This window comes from Octopus sinensis, linkage group LG2 (assembly GCF_006345805.1).
Source record: "Octopus sinensis linkage group LG2, ASM634580v1, whole genome shotgun sequence".
Classification (NCBI taxonomy): Eukaryota; Metazoa; Mollusca; class Cephalopoda; order Octopoda; family Octopodidae; genus Octopus; species Octopus sinensis.
The window spans coordinates 183,959,482-183,976,231 of NC_042998.1; the positions used below are offsets into that span (position 1 = coordinate 183,959,482).

Genomic DNA, 16,750 nt, shown 5'->3' on the forward strand with positions numbered 1-16,750 from the left:
GTGGGTAAACCATAGTTTAAATTATATGCAAGAAGAAAATGGAGGAAAAATAACAGGAAGAAGTTGGTCGTTTGCGCTAGTAAGCCATTAAGTTAATTAATTAATAAAGAAAAGTGGTAGTAATAGTACATTTACGATTGTTTCTGTTTAACCAGTTGTAGTGGCAGACATCATCAGAATGCATAGTCAGATGTAGAAGTAAGAAGAGCGAAAGACATAGGGATATATTGATAATGAGAATAAAGACAAGGAGTGGTGAGTCTTACATTATAGTAGATTTCTTAGTTGATAATTCTGCTGTGAAGTGGATGTAGGATGGAGGTTATTTTGATCTGTAGTCTCAAGTTTAAATAAGTGCATATTTTCCCCGTGTTTATTCTGGCTAGATTTTTCACTGGCGGTGTAAAGAAAGGGGGCTAACTCTAACTCATGGTGAAAAGGGGGCTAACTCTATCTGGATTACTCAGTCCAATAAGGAATTTATGTGTCTCTTGGACTTGAAGTTGCAGGAAGTTCGTAGTAATGGAGGAAGCCCTGTGTAATGTAAAATAATTTATTATGGGGTGTGTAAAGCGAGTGGTGGTTGGGAAGTGAATGTTTGTGTGTAAGTAGTTTAAGTGGTTCCCGGCTAAATGGGATTATTTAGATGAAAAAGCTAGCGTAGGATTTGTACAGGGTCAAGCGGGTTTACTGGTACTTGGAAAAGACAAAGAGGCCTATATATAGACAAAAAATACTGTTCTCGTATTTTCTATTAAGAAGAGGCAGTTTAGCCGCTAGAATTTCCAGGTGTTCAGTTAAACAGAATTTGCACCGTCTATTGGTAGAGTTGTAAGTTGTTTTTGTGAGTATGCGCCATTCTAATCTATATTCTATTTTTGTGTCCTTAAGCTCCCAGATATAGCTACTAAGCCCTGTTGAACTTGCCTTACTCCTATTTCTGAAGCTAGATTGGTGTGTGTTGTACCTAAGTATCATTTGGTTTTTCGTGGCTCTTATATAGGACTTTATATGGCCATTTGTGTGTACGTCACATAGGTAAACTACGTTTTTAGTCTTACATCTATTAGAGAATTGGCACTTACTTCTATCCCTGCAGCCACATAAATTATTAGGCATATCTGTGTTCGTGTTATGTTGTGGCGAGCTATTACTACTCTGGTCTTCGTCTGTGTTACTTGGAGGCGCTTCATTAGTGTTGGGATTTGTTCTATTAGTATGTTGGTTGTTAGATTTATTGTTCCTAATTTCCCTAGGTTCATAGAATGTGTCTAGTTTTTTTATTATCAATCGAGGCTACGATGGTAGCTAGGTTATTATTGGTGATTTGTGCATGGGACTTGACATTATTTCTATTGTTATTATTTTTGTTGAGCTTATCTATGCTGTTCTTATTGTTGGTGTAGTTTGTAGTTATGTTTGGTGTGTGGTTAGTGTTAATTGTACTATCGTGAGGATTTCTGTTATTTAGGTTATTTGTATAGTGATTGGTGTCTAGGTTTTTAATTTTTTGTTTAAATCCTGCTTTATCTAGTGCGATATTATAGATTTCCTTATGCTTATTAAAAATATATTGGTTGGAATGCTATGTACTAAACTTCTCTTAATAAAGTTTGGATGGTTACTGGATACATTTATGTATTTGAGGTTAGTTGCGTTTTATATAGGGTTTATGGAGTCCTGTGGCTAAGTTGCAGTTTGTGTCTAAGTAGTTAATGGTGTTGTGTTCCTTTTCTATAGAAGTAGATAGTCCAAATCTTTTAAAGAAATTGTGTAGTTTTTTTTATAAGTTCTAGTTTCCTATTTGAGGGTTTATTTATTATAAAAAGTGCGTCATCCTTGTATAATCTACTCTTGAGTTCTGGGAATTCATCCTGTATGTATGATAGCAAATAAATGCCCACCAGGTCAGTCACTATGAACTTTCTACAACTTCAAGTCCAAAAGACACATAAATTCCTTACCCCGGACTGTGTAATCGGGATAGAGTTAGCCCCCTTTTCACCATGAGTTAGATTTAACCCCCTTTCTTTACACTGCCGGTGAAAAGTCTAGCCAGAATATACACGTGGAAAATATGCGCTTACTTAAACTTGAAACTACAGATCAAAATAACCTCCATCATACATTCACTTCACAGAAGAATTATCAACTAAGAAATCTACTATCTTTTGCATGATAAATTTTATTTATGTAACCATTTATGTGCAGGTGGCACATAAAAAGCACCCACTACACTCACGGAGTGGTTGGCGTTAGGAAGGGCATCCAGCTGTAGAAACACTGCCAGATCTGACTGGAGCCTGGTGCAGCCTTCTGGCTTCCCAGATCCCCGGTCGAACCGTCCAACCCATGCTAGCATGGAGAACGGACGTTAAACGATGATGATGTAAATATTAGAATTATTGATGTTATTTCACATTTTCTACTTTATAGGTTCTTCAAAATTATGAGCTTGCTTTTGGCTGAAGACTGAGCAGCCATTTTTATAGGAGTGTAAAGACCATGTAATGCAAGGTGACAAGAATGTCTCTTTAGTACATCACATGGTTGATACAATAAATGTAAATTGGATAGTACATGTAAGTGCCAGAGAGAAAAAAGGAGACAACCACATAGAATGGTTAACAGAAAATTTATTGATATGTTAACAGGTGTGTCTGTGTGTGCATCATGTATACAGAATAATAGACAGGCCATCATGAGAACAAAATATATGTGTGTAAGCACAGATGTATGCACATGTGAAGAACATATAATTATGGTAATGAAAAAGAAGACAGTGAAAGAGTCTATAGCCATCGAAGTGAGAAGTTCATAGACACAAGATTGAGAATACCAGCTTGTACATGGTAGTTGAAATACTGTATCAAGAAGTTGTGGCCATGATGCTGGGCTGGTTGCAGGTACATGTCGTACGTGAAGTCGTGGCTGTGATGCTGCTGCCAGGGTCACTTGGTACAGGAGTTCTTACAGGTTGTATATTCGCTGTTGATCCATGGTGAAGTAATTCACAAACAGTGAAGTACTGGAACCTGGTTGAGATGTGTGTGTAAAGAAATGATGTTGACAACGCAGAAAACATAACTGTGACAACAAAAAAGGATGCTGCCATAATGTTGTTGGATGAAGTTGTAAGTCTCAACATGGCTGCTGTGGTGTCGTTGCTGGAACTGGCTGTGTCTTGTGTGGTCTAAAAAGATCTGGAAGTGAAAGACCTTGAAAGGAGGAGGTGAGTTATAAGGAGCTGTAGGCTCAAAATTGGGTTGAGAACAGGCTGTCTTGTGATTTTATTTAGAGGCTCTAAATGGTTATACGCAGCAAATTGGTGCGACAGAGTAAGAGACAAATTGCCCCAATACCAACCAATCAAAGTAGTGGACACACCGGGGTCCAAATAGCAGGCAAAGGCTAGCTGTTACCTGCTACATTCGAATGCACATATATATAATAAAGGGGAGAGAGGAATTTCACTTGAGTGTATGCTACAGGAGCAACACTAAAAGTCTGACCAGGGAGTGGTTTTTTGACTTGTTTATACATGTAAAAAAACACAAAATAACTAAAAATCTTATTTTGTTTCTCAGAATTCACTGTGTACTTAAGAATCATGCTTATTGTTTTCACAACAATAAGATAAGAAACAAAATATTTTTCTCAGACTGAAAAATACAGGTTATACATGTTCTTAAAATAAGGTGATGAGCTGGCAGAATTGTTGGCATGCTAGGCAAACTGCTTAGTGGCATTTTGTTCATCTTTACATTCTGACTTCACATTCCACCAAAGTCGACTTTGCCTTTAATCATTTTAGAGTTGATAAAATAAATACAGTGCTCCCTCTTTATAAGGTGTCATGCTATACTGCATCCCTGCATATAATGTGGGTGGTTTGATGGACCCCAAATAATTTGAAGCAGAATTTCCTTCATTATCACCCACAACTTGCAAAAGCATTGATTAAAAGCAGAATTTCAATGAATTTCAACGAAATACGTATCTTAATCAACAGCTTGAAAATAAATATTGCAATCAGTTACCATATAATTGGGTGCTAATTACATGTTTCATGTGCATAATTTCTTTGATTTTGAGATGAAAACAACACTTTTGTGACCAGTGTGCACTTTTGACTGTTTGTCTTTCGGGACTTAGAGTCAACCTAGCTAAAACTGAAGTCCTAATAAATAGGAAGGCAGGCAAACCACAAATCCCTTCAGGTAGATGGCCCTGCTCAATCTGTAGAAAAGGCATAGGTAGAAACTCTATAAGATGTACCCAGTGTATGGACACATAAGAGGTGCAACAATATCAAAGGAAGGCTAACTGGGAAGATAGCTTTTGTATGTGGCAGATGCTCAGGAGCTATAAATAACACTGAAAATGTGCAGAGAACAACTTCTGCCACATTTCAGGGAGAAAAACTAGAAGTAGTTGATGGCTTCCATTACCTAGGTGACCAAGTCAGTAGCGGCGGAGAGTATGCTGAAAGTGTAGCTGCTAGAATAAGAATAGCCTGGACAAAGTTTAGGGAGCTCTTACCTCTCCTGGTGACAAAGGGCCTCTCGCTCAGAATAAAAGGCAGACTGTATGACACATGTGTACAAACAGACAGGCTACATGGCAGTGAAACATGGACAAGCTCACAAGGAATAAAGCAAGTATGATCCGATGGATGTGTAATGTCAGTGTGCATACTCCACAGAGTGTTAGTACCTTGAGAGAAAAGTTGGACCTAAGAAGCATCAGATGTGGTGTGCAAGAGAGACAACATTGCTGGTATGGTCATGTGGCAAGAATGAATGTGGATAGCTGTGTGAAAAAGTACCACACCCTAGCAGTTGAGGGAACCTGTGGAAGAGGTTGACCCAGGAAGACCTGGGATGAGGTGGTGAAGCATGACCTTCGAACATTGAGCCTCACTGAAGCAATGACTAGTGACCAGAACCTTTGGAAATATGCTGTGCTTGAGAAGACTCGGCAAGCCCAAGTGAGACCATAACATTGTGGCCTATGCCAGGGATGTAACCAGCCCACTTATGCATACCTTTCCTTCATTGGACACTAAACCCTGCTTGTGAAGACCTGTTGAGGCAAGTGAAATTGAAATCAAATTTGATGACTGGCATCCGTGCAAGTAGAGTGCTAAGAGTACCATACGAGCGTGAGCAATAAGCTGGCCTCCATGCCGGTGGCATGTAAAAAACACCATTCGAGCGTGATCGTTACCTGCAACACCTTACTGGCACTTGTGCTGGTGGCACGTGAAAAAGCACTTGAGCGAGGTCATTACCAGTGCCGCTGGACTGGCTCCTGTGCAGGTGACACATAAAAAGCACCATTTGAGAGTGGCCATTGCCAGTACCGCCTGACTGGCCCTTGCGCCAGTGGCACATAAAAGTACCAACTACACTCTTGGAGTGGTTGGCGTTAGGAAGAGCATCCAGCTGTACAAACTCTGCCAGATCAGATTGGAGACTGGTAAAGCCATCTGGTTCACCAGACCTCAGTCAAATCGTCCAACCCATGCTAGCATGGAAAGCGGACATTAAACAATGATGATGATGATGATAATGATTTGTTTGGATTGTTTGAAGAAGCTTCTGCCAATCAAAAGGTTCAAATGAGTCAAACAAATTAATATTTAAAGGAAGTAATTAACACTCTGGAGGTACAATTTATATAAAAGGGAGACCATATTCCACTTCATTCATTACAATTTCAAGCTATTTTGCAGATATTTAAAAAAGAAATTACCATATGTACACACAATGCCTAAGAGGAAATCCTATTCTGTAAAGGCAAAGTTAAATCAGATTGACCACATATGAAATAGTGAAATCAAAGCCAAACTATCAAGAGAGTCCACCCTGCATGGTTGGGATTAGGATGAGGCTAACCTCAGGAGTTATGTACATGCAGTTGTGGACATTGAGGGCCTAGCTAGGAAGAAGGCCAGGACTGCCACTGACAGTGGACTTGAGAAAGCAGTTCTCACCTGGTTTGTTGAAGAGCAGAGTGGTGGCACCCTACTGTCAGGCACCATTATCAAAACCCAGGCAGAGACCTTTCATAGCCAACTGCATCCAGAGCAACCTGACCAGCAGACCTTTCTAGCCAACAAGCGCCATGGTATAGGTACTGTCAAGATCAGTGTGGAGCAGAGATCAGCCAAGCTGCAGATGACTTCCCTGCTACCCTGAAGCAGCATTTGGAAGCAGAGTCCCTCACACCAGAACAACTGTACAATGCATATGAGTCCAGCCTCTACTGGAAGATGCTACCAAACAACACTCTAGCAGTAATAACAAATGTTCATAAGACTTTGGGCTACAAACAGGCAAAGAACAGACTTGCCATCCTCTTTGCCTGCAATGGGACAGGCACTCACAAGCTTAAACCCCTGGTTGTGGGCAAGTTTCGATCACCCAAGTGCTTCCACCATGTAAACATGAAGTCGTGGCTGTGATGCTGCTGCCAGGGTCACTTGGTACAGGAGTTCTTACAGGTTGTATATTCGCTGTTGATCCATGGTGAAGTAATTCACAAACAGTGAAGTACTGGAACCTGGTTGAGATGTGTGTGTAAAGAAATGATGTTGACAACGCAGAAAACATAACTGTGACAACAAAAAAGGATGCTGCCATAATGTTGTTGGATGAAGTTGTAAGTCTCAACATGGCTGCTGTGGTGTCGTTGCTGGAACTGGCTGTGTCTTGTGTGGTCTAAAAAGATCTGGAAGTGAAAGACCTTGAAAGGAGGAGGTGAGTTATAAGGAGCTGTAGGCTCAAAATTGGGTTGAGAACAGGCTGTCTTGTGATTTTATTTAGAGGTACGTGTCTTTAAAACAAAACTGGATCTCTTCCTGTCAAGGGTTCCAGACGAGCCTACCTCATGGCAGGAAACACAGATGAGGGCAGCGGCATCAAATTCCCTCATTGACCAAATGCCACATATCAGATGAGGTTTACTACTTACTTAAGTGCATGCACACATAAACACATGTACACACACACACTCACACATAACCCTCACTATGAGTTGGATGGTTTTTCAGGATCCGACAAGTTGCAGGACAATCTCAAGCTCCAGCATTGGCTTTATGTGACTTCTATGGTTGGATGTCCTTCCTAATGCCAATCACTTGGGTGTTAAATGGCTTCTGTGCCGGTGGCACATAAAAAGCACCATCCGAACGTGGCCGATGCCAGCACCGCCTTGACTGGCTTCTGTGCCGGTGGCACATAAAAAAAAGCACCAACCGATCGTGGCCAATGCCAGACCCCTCTGGCACCTGTGCAGGTGGCACGTAAAAAGCACCCACTACACTCAAGGAGTGGTTGGCGTTAGGAAGGGCATCCAGCTGTAGAAACACTGCCAGATCAGACTGGAGCCTGGGGCAGCCCCTGGCTCCCCAGACCCTGGTCGAACCGTCCAACCCATGCTAGCGCGGAAAACGGACGTTAAACGATGATGATGATGATGATTATGGTGATATATGACGGATTATCAAAATCAAGAGTAATGAATATCAAAGCTCAATGTTTAAAAATACTTCTCATTTAATAATTATTTTTAAATATTTGTCATCATTTATAATGTATGAATTGATTAAACTGAAATCATTTGGAATTTAATATCCAAACTAATGGTTTATTAAATTTTCATCTCTCTCCCTCTCACACACACAATTGTTTCTATTTTGAATAAAATGGAATTGTTTTATGAGTTGTTGCTTAGCCTCAAGTCAGCTTTGATGAAAGGGCCATTCCAGCATTTTTAAAAATACAATATGCTCTTAGCCATATAATCAAATGTGCCCAATTTTACTTTGGCAAAATGTAATTTGAGGTAGATTTGTTTGCTATTTCTAGCAGGTTACGTAATCACGAAGTTCCCATCACTGGCTTAAGTTTTAGGATGTATTTTCGAAAGGTTATTTAACCATAAGAATTTTTATTACAAATTTCAAAGCAAAAGTACATTCTTTCCAACTTTGTATGAAACATATACAAGTCACAAAAAAAAAAAAAATTATTCATATATTAGAGAAGAAATCAATCATAAAGTCGCTGAATCTCTTTGGAATTATAAGAATCCTTGCACTGCAAGCAAAAATATTTCATAGTACCATTCTCATTTCGGTAATTACTATTGAGACAATTTCGACACAGTATATGGGTGCAAGGCAACACATAGAGATGTGCCTCATTGCTTATTTGACATTTTGCACATTTTTTAGCAATGATTTCTTTGCTATTCATAACTGGTGTACTGAAAGATGGAAGTGTACCTAAAGTTCGAGATAAAGCTGCTTCAAGGCTTTGGTTTAAATCATTCTCATGTGAATCTCTAATTACCCGAGCACTTTCAGATGTTTGTTGTCTTTTGGCAGTGTTACCAACATCATCACTAGTTTTTGAAGAAGATAAAGTTTTTCTCTTTAATCCAGGAGTTAGCATTTGAAAATTTTTTCCATCAGTAGTTCTGGATTGTGCAGAACTGTTGGAGATATTTTCGTGCTTTGTGTGAGATTTAATATGACCGTTCAAACTTGAAGCTGCCAAATTCTGATGTTTATTTAGTGATGAACATGATGCTTTAAGTTTAGTTGAAGAGTTACCATGCTGAAGAAATGTTTGGCTGCACATTTTTCGAGAATCAGCTCTTAAACGAGCAGGTTGGACCCAGCTTTTATTTTCTATAGACAATCCTTGATTCTGTATGTCTGAAGCACGACCAATAGTTCTTGGTACATCAGAAAGTTGCTGAGAGTTGTCTAGGAGGAATTTATCAATCCTTACTTTGAGTGATGTATTCGGTACAGGTTTGTAAGTTGAAGTGAATTTAATGGAAGTGAAAAGGTTATTTGGTGTGCGTCCCCATCTTGATTCAGCATTATTATAATTGACTAATGTAGATTGGTCCACAGACTGACCAGAAGGTAACAACATCGGCATGGTCATTATTTCACATGTGATGGGATCTAGAAAATCTTCAGGAACATCAACACCATTTAAGTTAAAAGAATTGCTATTTGTAGGTAAAGAAGAAGTTGCGTTTTGATTAATAAAGTCGTCCGTGTTCACTGTGTCTGTCTCACAAACCTGATCATTCAAAAAACGTTCTTCAAAACAGGAATAAACTTTGCTTACGAGATTTGCGACACCGTTTGACACGGGTTTGGCCCATATTTCAAGTTTCCCAATGCAAGGGACACTACTCCCCTCTGTCTGAGTTATTCTCAGTGACACGTGACTAACAAAAGTAAGAGATTTCTGTTGGTGGTGTTTCAAAGGTAATTCTAATTGACAAAGCATTGTACTAGGTATTTCCCGCTGGCCTTTAAAACTATAATTACGGAAACAAAACGTTTTTGCTTCTTTAAGAAGAGTTCTTCCGACTGGAACAAAAATACCATCTGTATTAACAGACGGTGTCAGACTGGAGTTCATCAACCACGAATCCATCACAACTTCAGATTTTGTGTGTACCTCAAAGCCTAGAGATTTTTGTCGACCAACAAAGGGATTGATACATATTTTGAAAATTTCAACATTACATGGGAATTTCAACGTTATAGTTACTGGTGGTTTGATAAATCGTTCCACCATAAAACCTTGGTTTCGATAGGATGTCTGCTGTATAAGATTATTAATTTCATAGCCATCATAAGTTGGTTTGTTACAAACAATCGCTGGTTTTAAACTACTGTGACAAAGATTAACCAGCATTATTCAAAGAAGATACTGACTGATTCAAAATATCTTTCATTGGTGTGAATATAATCCACCCTATAACAGAAGAAAACCAGTTTAGTAGGGAAAACAATTTTAAATTTAACCATAAAAAATATTTTTTGACATTATTATCTAAAATTATAAAATAAAAATAGACAAGACAAAAACTAGGTAAATATTGGTTTCAAATTTTGGCACAAGGCCAGCAAGATCAGGAGAGCAGTGTAGTCAATTATACTGACTCCAGTGCTCAACTGCTACTTATTTTATCGACCCTGAAGGAATGAAAGGCAAAGTTAACCTCAGTAGAGGTTAACTCAAAACATAAAAACATGTCGAAATACCATTAAGCATCTTGCCTGGTGTGCTAAGAATTCGCCAGCTCACAGCTTAAACTACGTAAATATTATTAAAGATAATATTAAGGCTGAAATTATGGGGGTCATGAAAGGTAACAAAAAAAGGAAAAAAAACCATTCCAGTTGTGACAGTTCTGTATTTAGAGATATCTTGGACTACAATATCCAATGCATGTTTTTCTTATTTAAAGCAGATGTGAGTTGAAGGAGATCCTTCAGCTATTTTCAATAGGCTGAGCAACCAAATTGAATCTCTACTGACTCATCAAACATCTGTAATTAGTTGCTGAAGTTAACTGACTAAAAGCTAAATTTGTACAAGTTTAGTGGTTACGAAAAAACGAATTGAAGGCTTGATAGAAAGAATATCTGTCTGTGTGTCTGTCTATCTCTTTCACTTGTTTCAGTCATTAGACTGCGGCCATGCTGGAGCACCGCCTTTAGTCGAGCAAATTGACCCTGGGACTTATTCTTTGTAAGCCCAGTACTTATTCTATCGGTCTCTTTTGCCGAACTGCTAAGTGACGGGGACATAAACACACCAGCATCGGTTGTCAAGCAATGCTAGGGGGACAAACACAGACACACAAACATATACACACACATACATGCATATATACGACAAGCTTCTTTCAGTTTCCGTCTACCAAATCCACTCATAAGGCATTGGTCGGCCCAAGGCTATAGCAGAAGACACTTGCCCAAGATGCCACGCAGTGGGACTGAACCCGGAACCATGTGGTTGGTAAGCAAGCTACTTACCACACAGCCACTCCTGCACCTATATATATATTTATATCTATCTATCTATATCGATATATATATATACCGGAGTAAACACATAAATGTGAAACAAGGTGGAAAAAAGAGTACTCAAATACCAGTGGTAGAGTAATATGCTTTAAATAAAGTGTATATATATATATATATATATATATGTATATACACTTTTATTAAAGCGACAAAATCTTCACAAAACTGTTACTCAGAGTTTCATGTTCCTGTTTGCTGTACCTCGAAAACATTTAGAAAAATGTATGTAACCTCTTTGTTAGATCATGTACCCAGGCATATATTTTAGTAGTTTTGAACATATAAACACATACAATGTTTATAGATGTACAATAACAAGTGAACCAGATATCATACCTCCATACCCACAGTTTACACAGGTAGGGTAGAATAGTTAGTGGGCTGTTATGTAGATGTATGTATATATGTGTGTGTATGTACATGTATGTAAGCATATGGATGTGAAAATAAACAGATCAACATGCAGACGGATAGGTACATAAGTTATATGAACAGACAAGCACACATACGCAAATGGAGAGTAAAACACATGACCATATATACACACACACACACTTTACTTCACACAAGGACACATATGGAGACACGTGTCCACACATATAGAGATGCATATCCATACATACAAACATGGTACATAGTTGCAAAACACACACACACAAGGAGACAGAGGTGCATACATATACAAACACACATACATAGAAAATACACAAACACGGACATGTAAGCACATAAATATACAGATGCACACACATACATCATTGTCATCATCATCGTTTAATGTCCGCTTTCCATGCTAGCATGGGTTGGATACATATGCATACACATACATATATACATACACACACATGTATACATACATACATACATGTATGCATGCATGGGCACACACACACTGACCCACACACATGCGCACAATCAAGCAAAAAGCAACGCAGTGTAAATAACAGACAGAGTCAAGACTATTGAAAAGATTGCATGATGCAATGAAAATTTTAGAAAAATAAAAATAAGAAATAAGTGGAAATTTTACCGGTGAGTGTGTTAAATTATAAGGTACAAAAAGAAAATGACACAAATGTATATATATATATATATATATATATATATATATATATATATATATATATATATATATATGTAGTGAATCTTGCAAGCACAAAGTGGATTTGATCCACCATAGCCAAATTTAAATTAACATTGCAAAAGAATTGTTCCCACGGTGGAACAATGGTTTTTCTCTGACAGCAGTTTTACATTTTCCAGATGCCTTTCGCTAGGCTAAAATAATGTCTTCACCACTTGACCCTTTCTAACCTCTTCAACTTCATCAAAAGCTAGAATCAAGATAACAAGACCACCAACTAAATCTACTGTTCTCAATGATATATCTATCCTTCTGAATAGTTATAAAAGCAAGCACACCCCAAGCAAAAATCAGTTAGTCACAGTCGGTGACGACTCAACCAAGTAGTCACTTGGCGACAACTGGGCGAGGCAGCTCGTGACAACTCAATTAGTTAGGGAACGGACTGCTAGAATAAGGATCACAAGGAATGCCTCTACTAAAGTTAAGTTAAGTTAATTTTTTGGCTCAAAAAGCAAAAAGCAAGGCCATGTAGGGGGACATGGAGTTATGTACAGGGTGGTGTTCATGCAAAGAGTTCAGGCCATTTCTGGTCAAGAGAGACTTTGAACCGAGCGGTTGTCGGCATCTTCACTATCTCGTCCGGCAGCTTATTCCACAGGTCTACAACCCGGACGGAGAAAGCCCCTCTCTTTCGATTGAGATGAAATCATCACAGATAGAGCTTTTCGGAGTGACCCCGCAGCCAACGCTCTGGAGCAGGAGTGAAGAACAGCTCTTTCGAGAGGGTACACTTTCTGCTTATGATGTTGTGAGCAAGAATGAGATCACCACGGTGGCGGCGTTTTTCTAGAGAATAAAGGTTGAGCGTCTTCAGCCTTTCTTCATAAGACAAATGCTTGAGACCAAGAACCATGCGGGTAACCAGCTTCTGGACTCTTTCGAGATGATGTATGTCTTTGAGGAGATAAGGAGAAGAGGCTTGAATCCCATACTCCAATATGGGCCTCACCAGCGTGACATAGAGCGGTAGGAATATGGCTGCTGTGAGCATTCCAAATGACCATTAAATCAAAAACAGAACTCCGCGTGCTTTGTTGGCAGCATGGACGCACTGGGCTGAAGGCGAAAAGGAAGAATCCACCAAGATACCCAGGTCCTTTACCTGGTCGGTCCTCTCCAGCAGCAGACGACCCGGCTCGAAATCAAGTTGAGTTGCAGGAGAAGAGCCAACAGGCAGATGACAGCACTTTAACACGTTCAGACACAGGTTCCATTCGTTAGACCATCTCCAAACTTGGTGGAGGCATCGACGAAGATCATCTATATCACCGCAAGGAGCGACCAGTTTGACATCATCGGCAAATAGAAGGGTGTGTTGCATGAGGTCGTCGGGCAAGTCATTTATGAAGACTAAGAACAATAAGGGCCCAAGCACTGAACCTTGGGGCACGCCACTGCTCACACTGGAGACGTCGGACAGCGAACTATTAACTTGAACTTGGAAGGAGCGATCTGAGAGGAAGGCACCAACCCATCGTACAATATCTGGATGGAAACTATATGCTTGAAGCTTGACAAGTAATAGGCGGTGGTTTACCGCATCAAAAGCTTTGGCAAAGTCCAATAAAACGATGTCAACAGCATCACCATCATCCAGGATATGCGTCACCAATTCTTCCATTACCAGTAAGTTGGTCAAGCATGATCTCTTCAGCATGAAGCCATGTTGGGAATCAGAGATAGAGGCTGTGTTTTGGAGGTGGAGCAACATACTTTTCTTAAGGATGGTTTCGAATATCTTGCTGATTATTGAAGTAAGGCAAACCGGTCGGTAGTTAAGCAGGTCTTCGCGGCTCCCTTTCTTGAAAATTGGGCAGATTATCGCTGTTCTCCAGTCCGCAGGTATAACACCCGTCGCCAATGACATATTGAATAGAAGTGTTAAAGGTTTGCAGCGAGAAAAATGAAGTTTACTGTCAGCAACTGTGAGACAACACCCTACAACTCTCACTAGCTCTAATTCTATTCTCTTACAACATCATTCAATCTCTCTCCGCAATTACTACTAAACAATGAAGAGAACACATACACAAACTTTACTTCGCATGCTTTTGGATTTATCATAACCTGCCCATCGAGGCAAGGTATTGTAACGTAACGGTGTATAAATACTTTCTTAAAACTTCATGCATTGTTCATCTTTCACATCCTACAGTATGCAATTATAGAGAGAGAGATTACTCAATAAAAAGAATGAAAATATTTTTATCGAAAAATAGTTTCAGAAATTAAAAACCTTACTATATAAACCTTATTGTATTTCCTATCACGCTAACTTGTTTCAGTCTATCAGCTGGTTACGTTCCTATAACAAAGAAGATTCTTACCAATTGTTCTGATCGAACACACTAGCATCAAAAACATTCACCGTCCGGTCTATTTGCTTTTCTTTGTCTTCTTCAGACATAGTGTACCCCCAGAACAACACAAACCAATATTTTTGTCTTTTAAGTCATTAGAGTGTTTGAGGAAAATTTAGACGTTATTTCTAGCTGTCAAATTTTCGCTCGCTTCATATAAGTTGTAGGTATAGGGCAGTACCAGCAAATCAGCTCAAAGATTTAATATTTACACACGTTTCCCAAGACGGGTGGATGTAAGAGAAGAAATCTACCCAAAATATTACTAATATTTGTTCAATCACACACCAGGAAGGTACAAAACAAAGCAAATTCAGTAAATCTTCGAGGTATTTCAATGTAAAAATACGTGAGGGTGGGAGATTTGATGAACTTGTTTAGCTAAAGACAGTGTAAAAATAAAATAGTTACAAATCATGTTAACTGATAATAATACAATAAAAATATTTACGTTAATATTAAATCCAAAACTACTGCATCGACCTCTTTAACTATATTTCATGCAGTCACCATTTCATAGCACCGGAATGTTTATTAGTGAAAACTAACCGAAAACTTCAGCAGAAAATAAATTATAGACACTTCGTAATATAATGATTAGTTTTAAGAAAATATATTTAATTTCGTCTTTTATTTCTGTTGCAGTGAGAGTCTTAAAAAGAATAATACTTTTAATTAAATTTAATTAAATTTTTAAAATGGTCAAGCTATGCCATTAGTTATGTCTGAAATATTCGTAAACTTGTACATTTCTTTGTTGTCATCTAGAGACGATTCCTTCTCCAGAGGATTTCTTACAATAAATATTTATATATTTCACGCTTGTTTTTAATTTTCTCGTATCTCTCAAGCTAAAATAAAATATTCTTCGATGAATATTACAGAAACAGATTATTGCAGAGAAGAGAATCAATACTTCAAACATCTTAAACTCCGGTGTCTTGTTGGCTGTCACATAATGACAAGTGTCAGTCCATTAACCAACCCCACACCGAATGTGCATGAAATGGAGGAAAATTCAGGTGGAGGAAGACTAGAAAGCGGCTGGCACTCGATGTAACGCGTTACGAGAGAAGATCGTATAGACCAGGGCAGATGACGATATGGAGACAAATCGTGATGGGCGACTGCGATTGAAGTTTCAGGAATGCTGAACGAGATATTCTTAGCAAGGGGCTCGGTGGACAAATTATTCATAGACAACAGCATCGCATTTCGTTGAGGGCTGCTGAAAGAAACGCTCGACAAATAGAATGTCAGACGCTTCTTCGGAGCTGATATAGTCCAAGTAGAAATAAGATTATGGAAAAACACCATCGAACAATCAAAGCCATTATTGAGAAGGGGAAATCTTCCCCCTTGAAGCAGTCTTCTTGCACAACACTGTAATAAATCTGTTCCTCTTATCATACTTCATCTTCTCATCACCTTGCCTCAAATCATCTCTTCCTCTCTCTCTCCTGTTATGGTGGTTGCTTAGTTTTGCCAAAAAAAAAGCAACTTTGGTAGTTCTGGTACTATGAAAGAGAAAAAAAAGCACCCGGTACACTCTGTAGAATGGTTGGTGTAAGGAAGTGCATCCAATCCTTCCTAACCATGCACATCCTGAGACATCAAAACATGACATGGTCCTTCTGACTGGTCGGATTTATGTTGAAATAATATTTAACTTATGCCACTATGGAAGGCAGACATAAATGATGAAGATGATGATGATGGTGGTGGTGACCATGATTATGATGATGATAATGTCTGTTTCGGTAGTTTCTCCTGGTGATCTCAAGCTCCTTCCCCTCCTGCTGTGTAAGTGTGTGTACGTTGTGTATGTATACATGTGTATATATATATATATATATATATATATATATATATATATATATATATATACCGGAGTAAACACATAAATGTGAAACAAGTGGAAAAAGAGTACTCAAATACCAGTGGTAGAGTAATATGCTTTATGTAAAGCAGCAGAGAAATTCAACAAACCTGTTACTCTGAGTTTCCGTTGCCGTTCATCGGACAGTTTTTGCTAGAAAAAACTAGCAAAAACTGTCGATGAACGGCAACGGGAAACTATATAAAGTATATATATATATATATATAATGAGGAGATAAATTGAATATTAATTTAATTAATATTAATTTAAAACCAGTAGCCTAGCATATATAAAAAACTGAAAATCAGAAAAAAGTTTCAATACATGTGTATACTTAGGGATAAACCACTAGGTGGATACCAATATGCTAGAAGATCACATACGATCTAACTACAAAGAAAAGAATGTTCTCCAGTTCTTCTTCTGGTGTTTGCTGAATTTCTCTGGAGAA

The 16,750-nt window shown here is 38.6% G+C and overlaps 1 protein-coding gene and 1 long non-coding RNA gene across 3 annotated transcripts; one reads left to right on the forward strand and one right to left on the reverse strand.

The window, feature by feature from the left end:
• The first annotated feature begins 2,497 nt into the window (after positions 1-2,497).
• LOC118762145 lies at positions 2,498-14,490 on the forward strand. Its single transcript, XR_004997924.1, has 3 exons — positions 2,498-2,576; positions 3,516-3,518; positions 14,480-14,490. It is a non-coding gene; the product is annotated as an uncharacterized LOC118762145 (long non-coding RNA).
• LOC115232633 (RING finger protein 37-like) lies at positions 7,542-14,983 on the reverse strand. Of its 2 annotated transcripts, none has more exons than XM_029802628.2 (2): positions 14,871-14,983; positions 7,542-9,794 (listed from the first exon to the last, which is right to left on the reverse strand). In XM_029802628.2, the coding sequence occupies exon 2, from the start codon at positions 9,732-9,734 to the stop codon at positions 8,058-8,060; it is 1,677 nt and encodes a 558-aa protein (XP_029658488.1). In that variant the 5' UTR covers positions 9,735-9,794; positions 14,871-14,983; the 3' UTR covers positions 7,542-8,057. The 2 variants fall into 2 exon arrangements, with proteins under 2 accessions (XP_029658488.1, XP_036356424.1); XM_036500531.1 differs by lacking the exon at positions 14,871-14,983 and adding an exon at positions 14,387-14,808.
• Between the last annotated feature and the right edge of the window lie 1,767 nt (positions 14,984-16,750).

Excerpts from the sequence above, each read along its gene's own strand:
- LOC115232633 (XM_029802628.2), bottom strand. The coding sequence starts at position 9,734 with ATGCTGGTTAATCTTTGTCACAGTAGTTTAAAACCAGCGATTGTTTGT.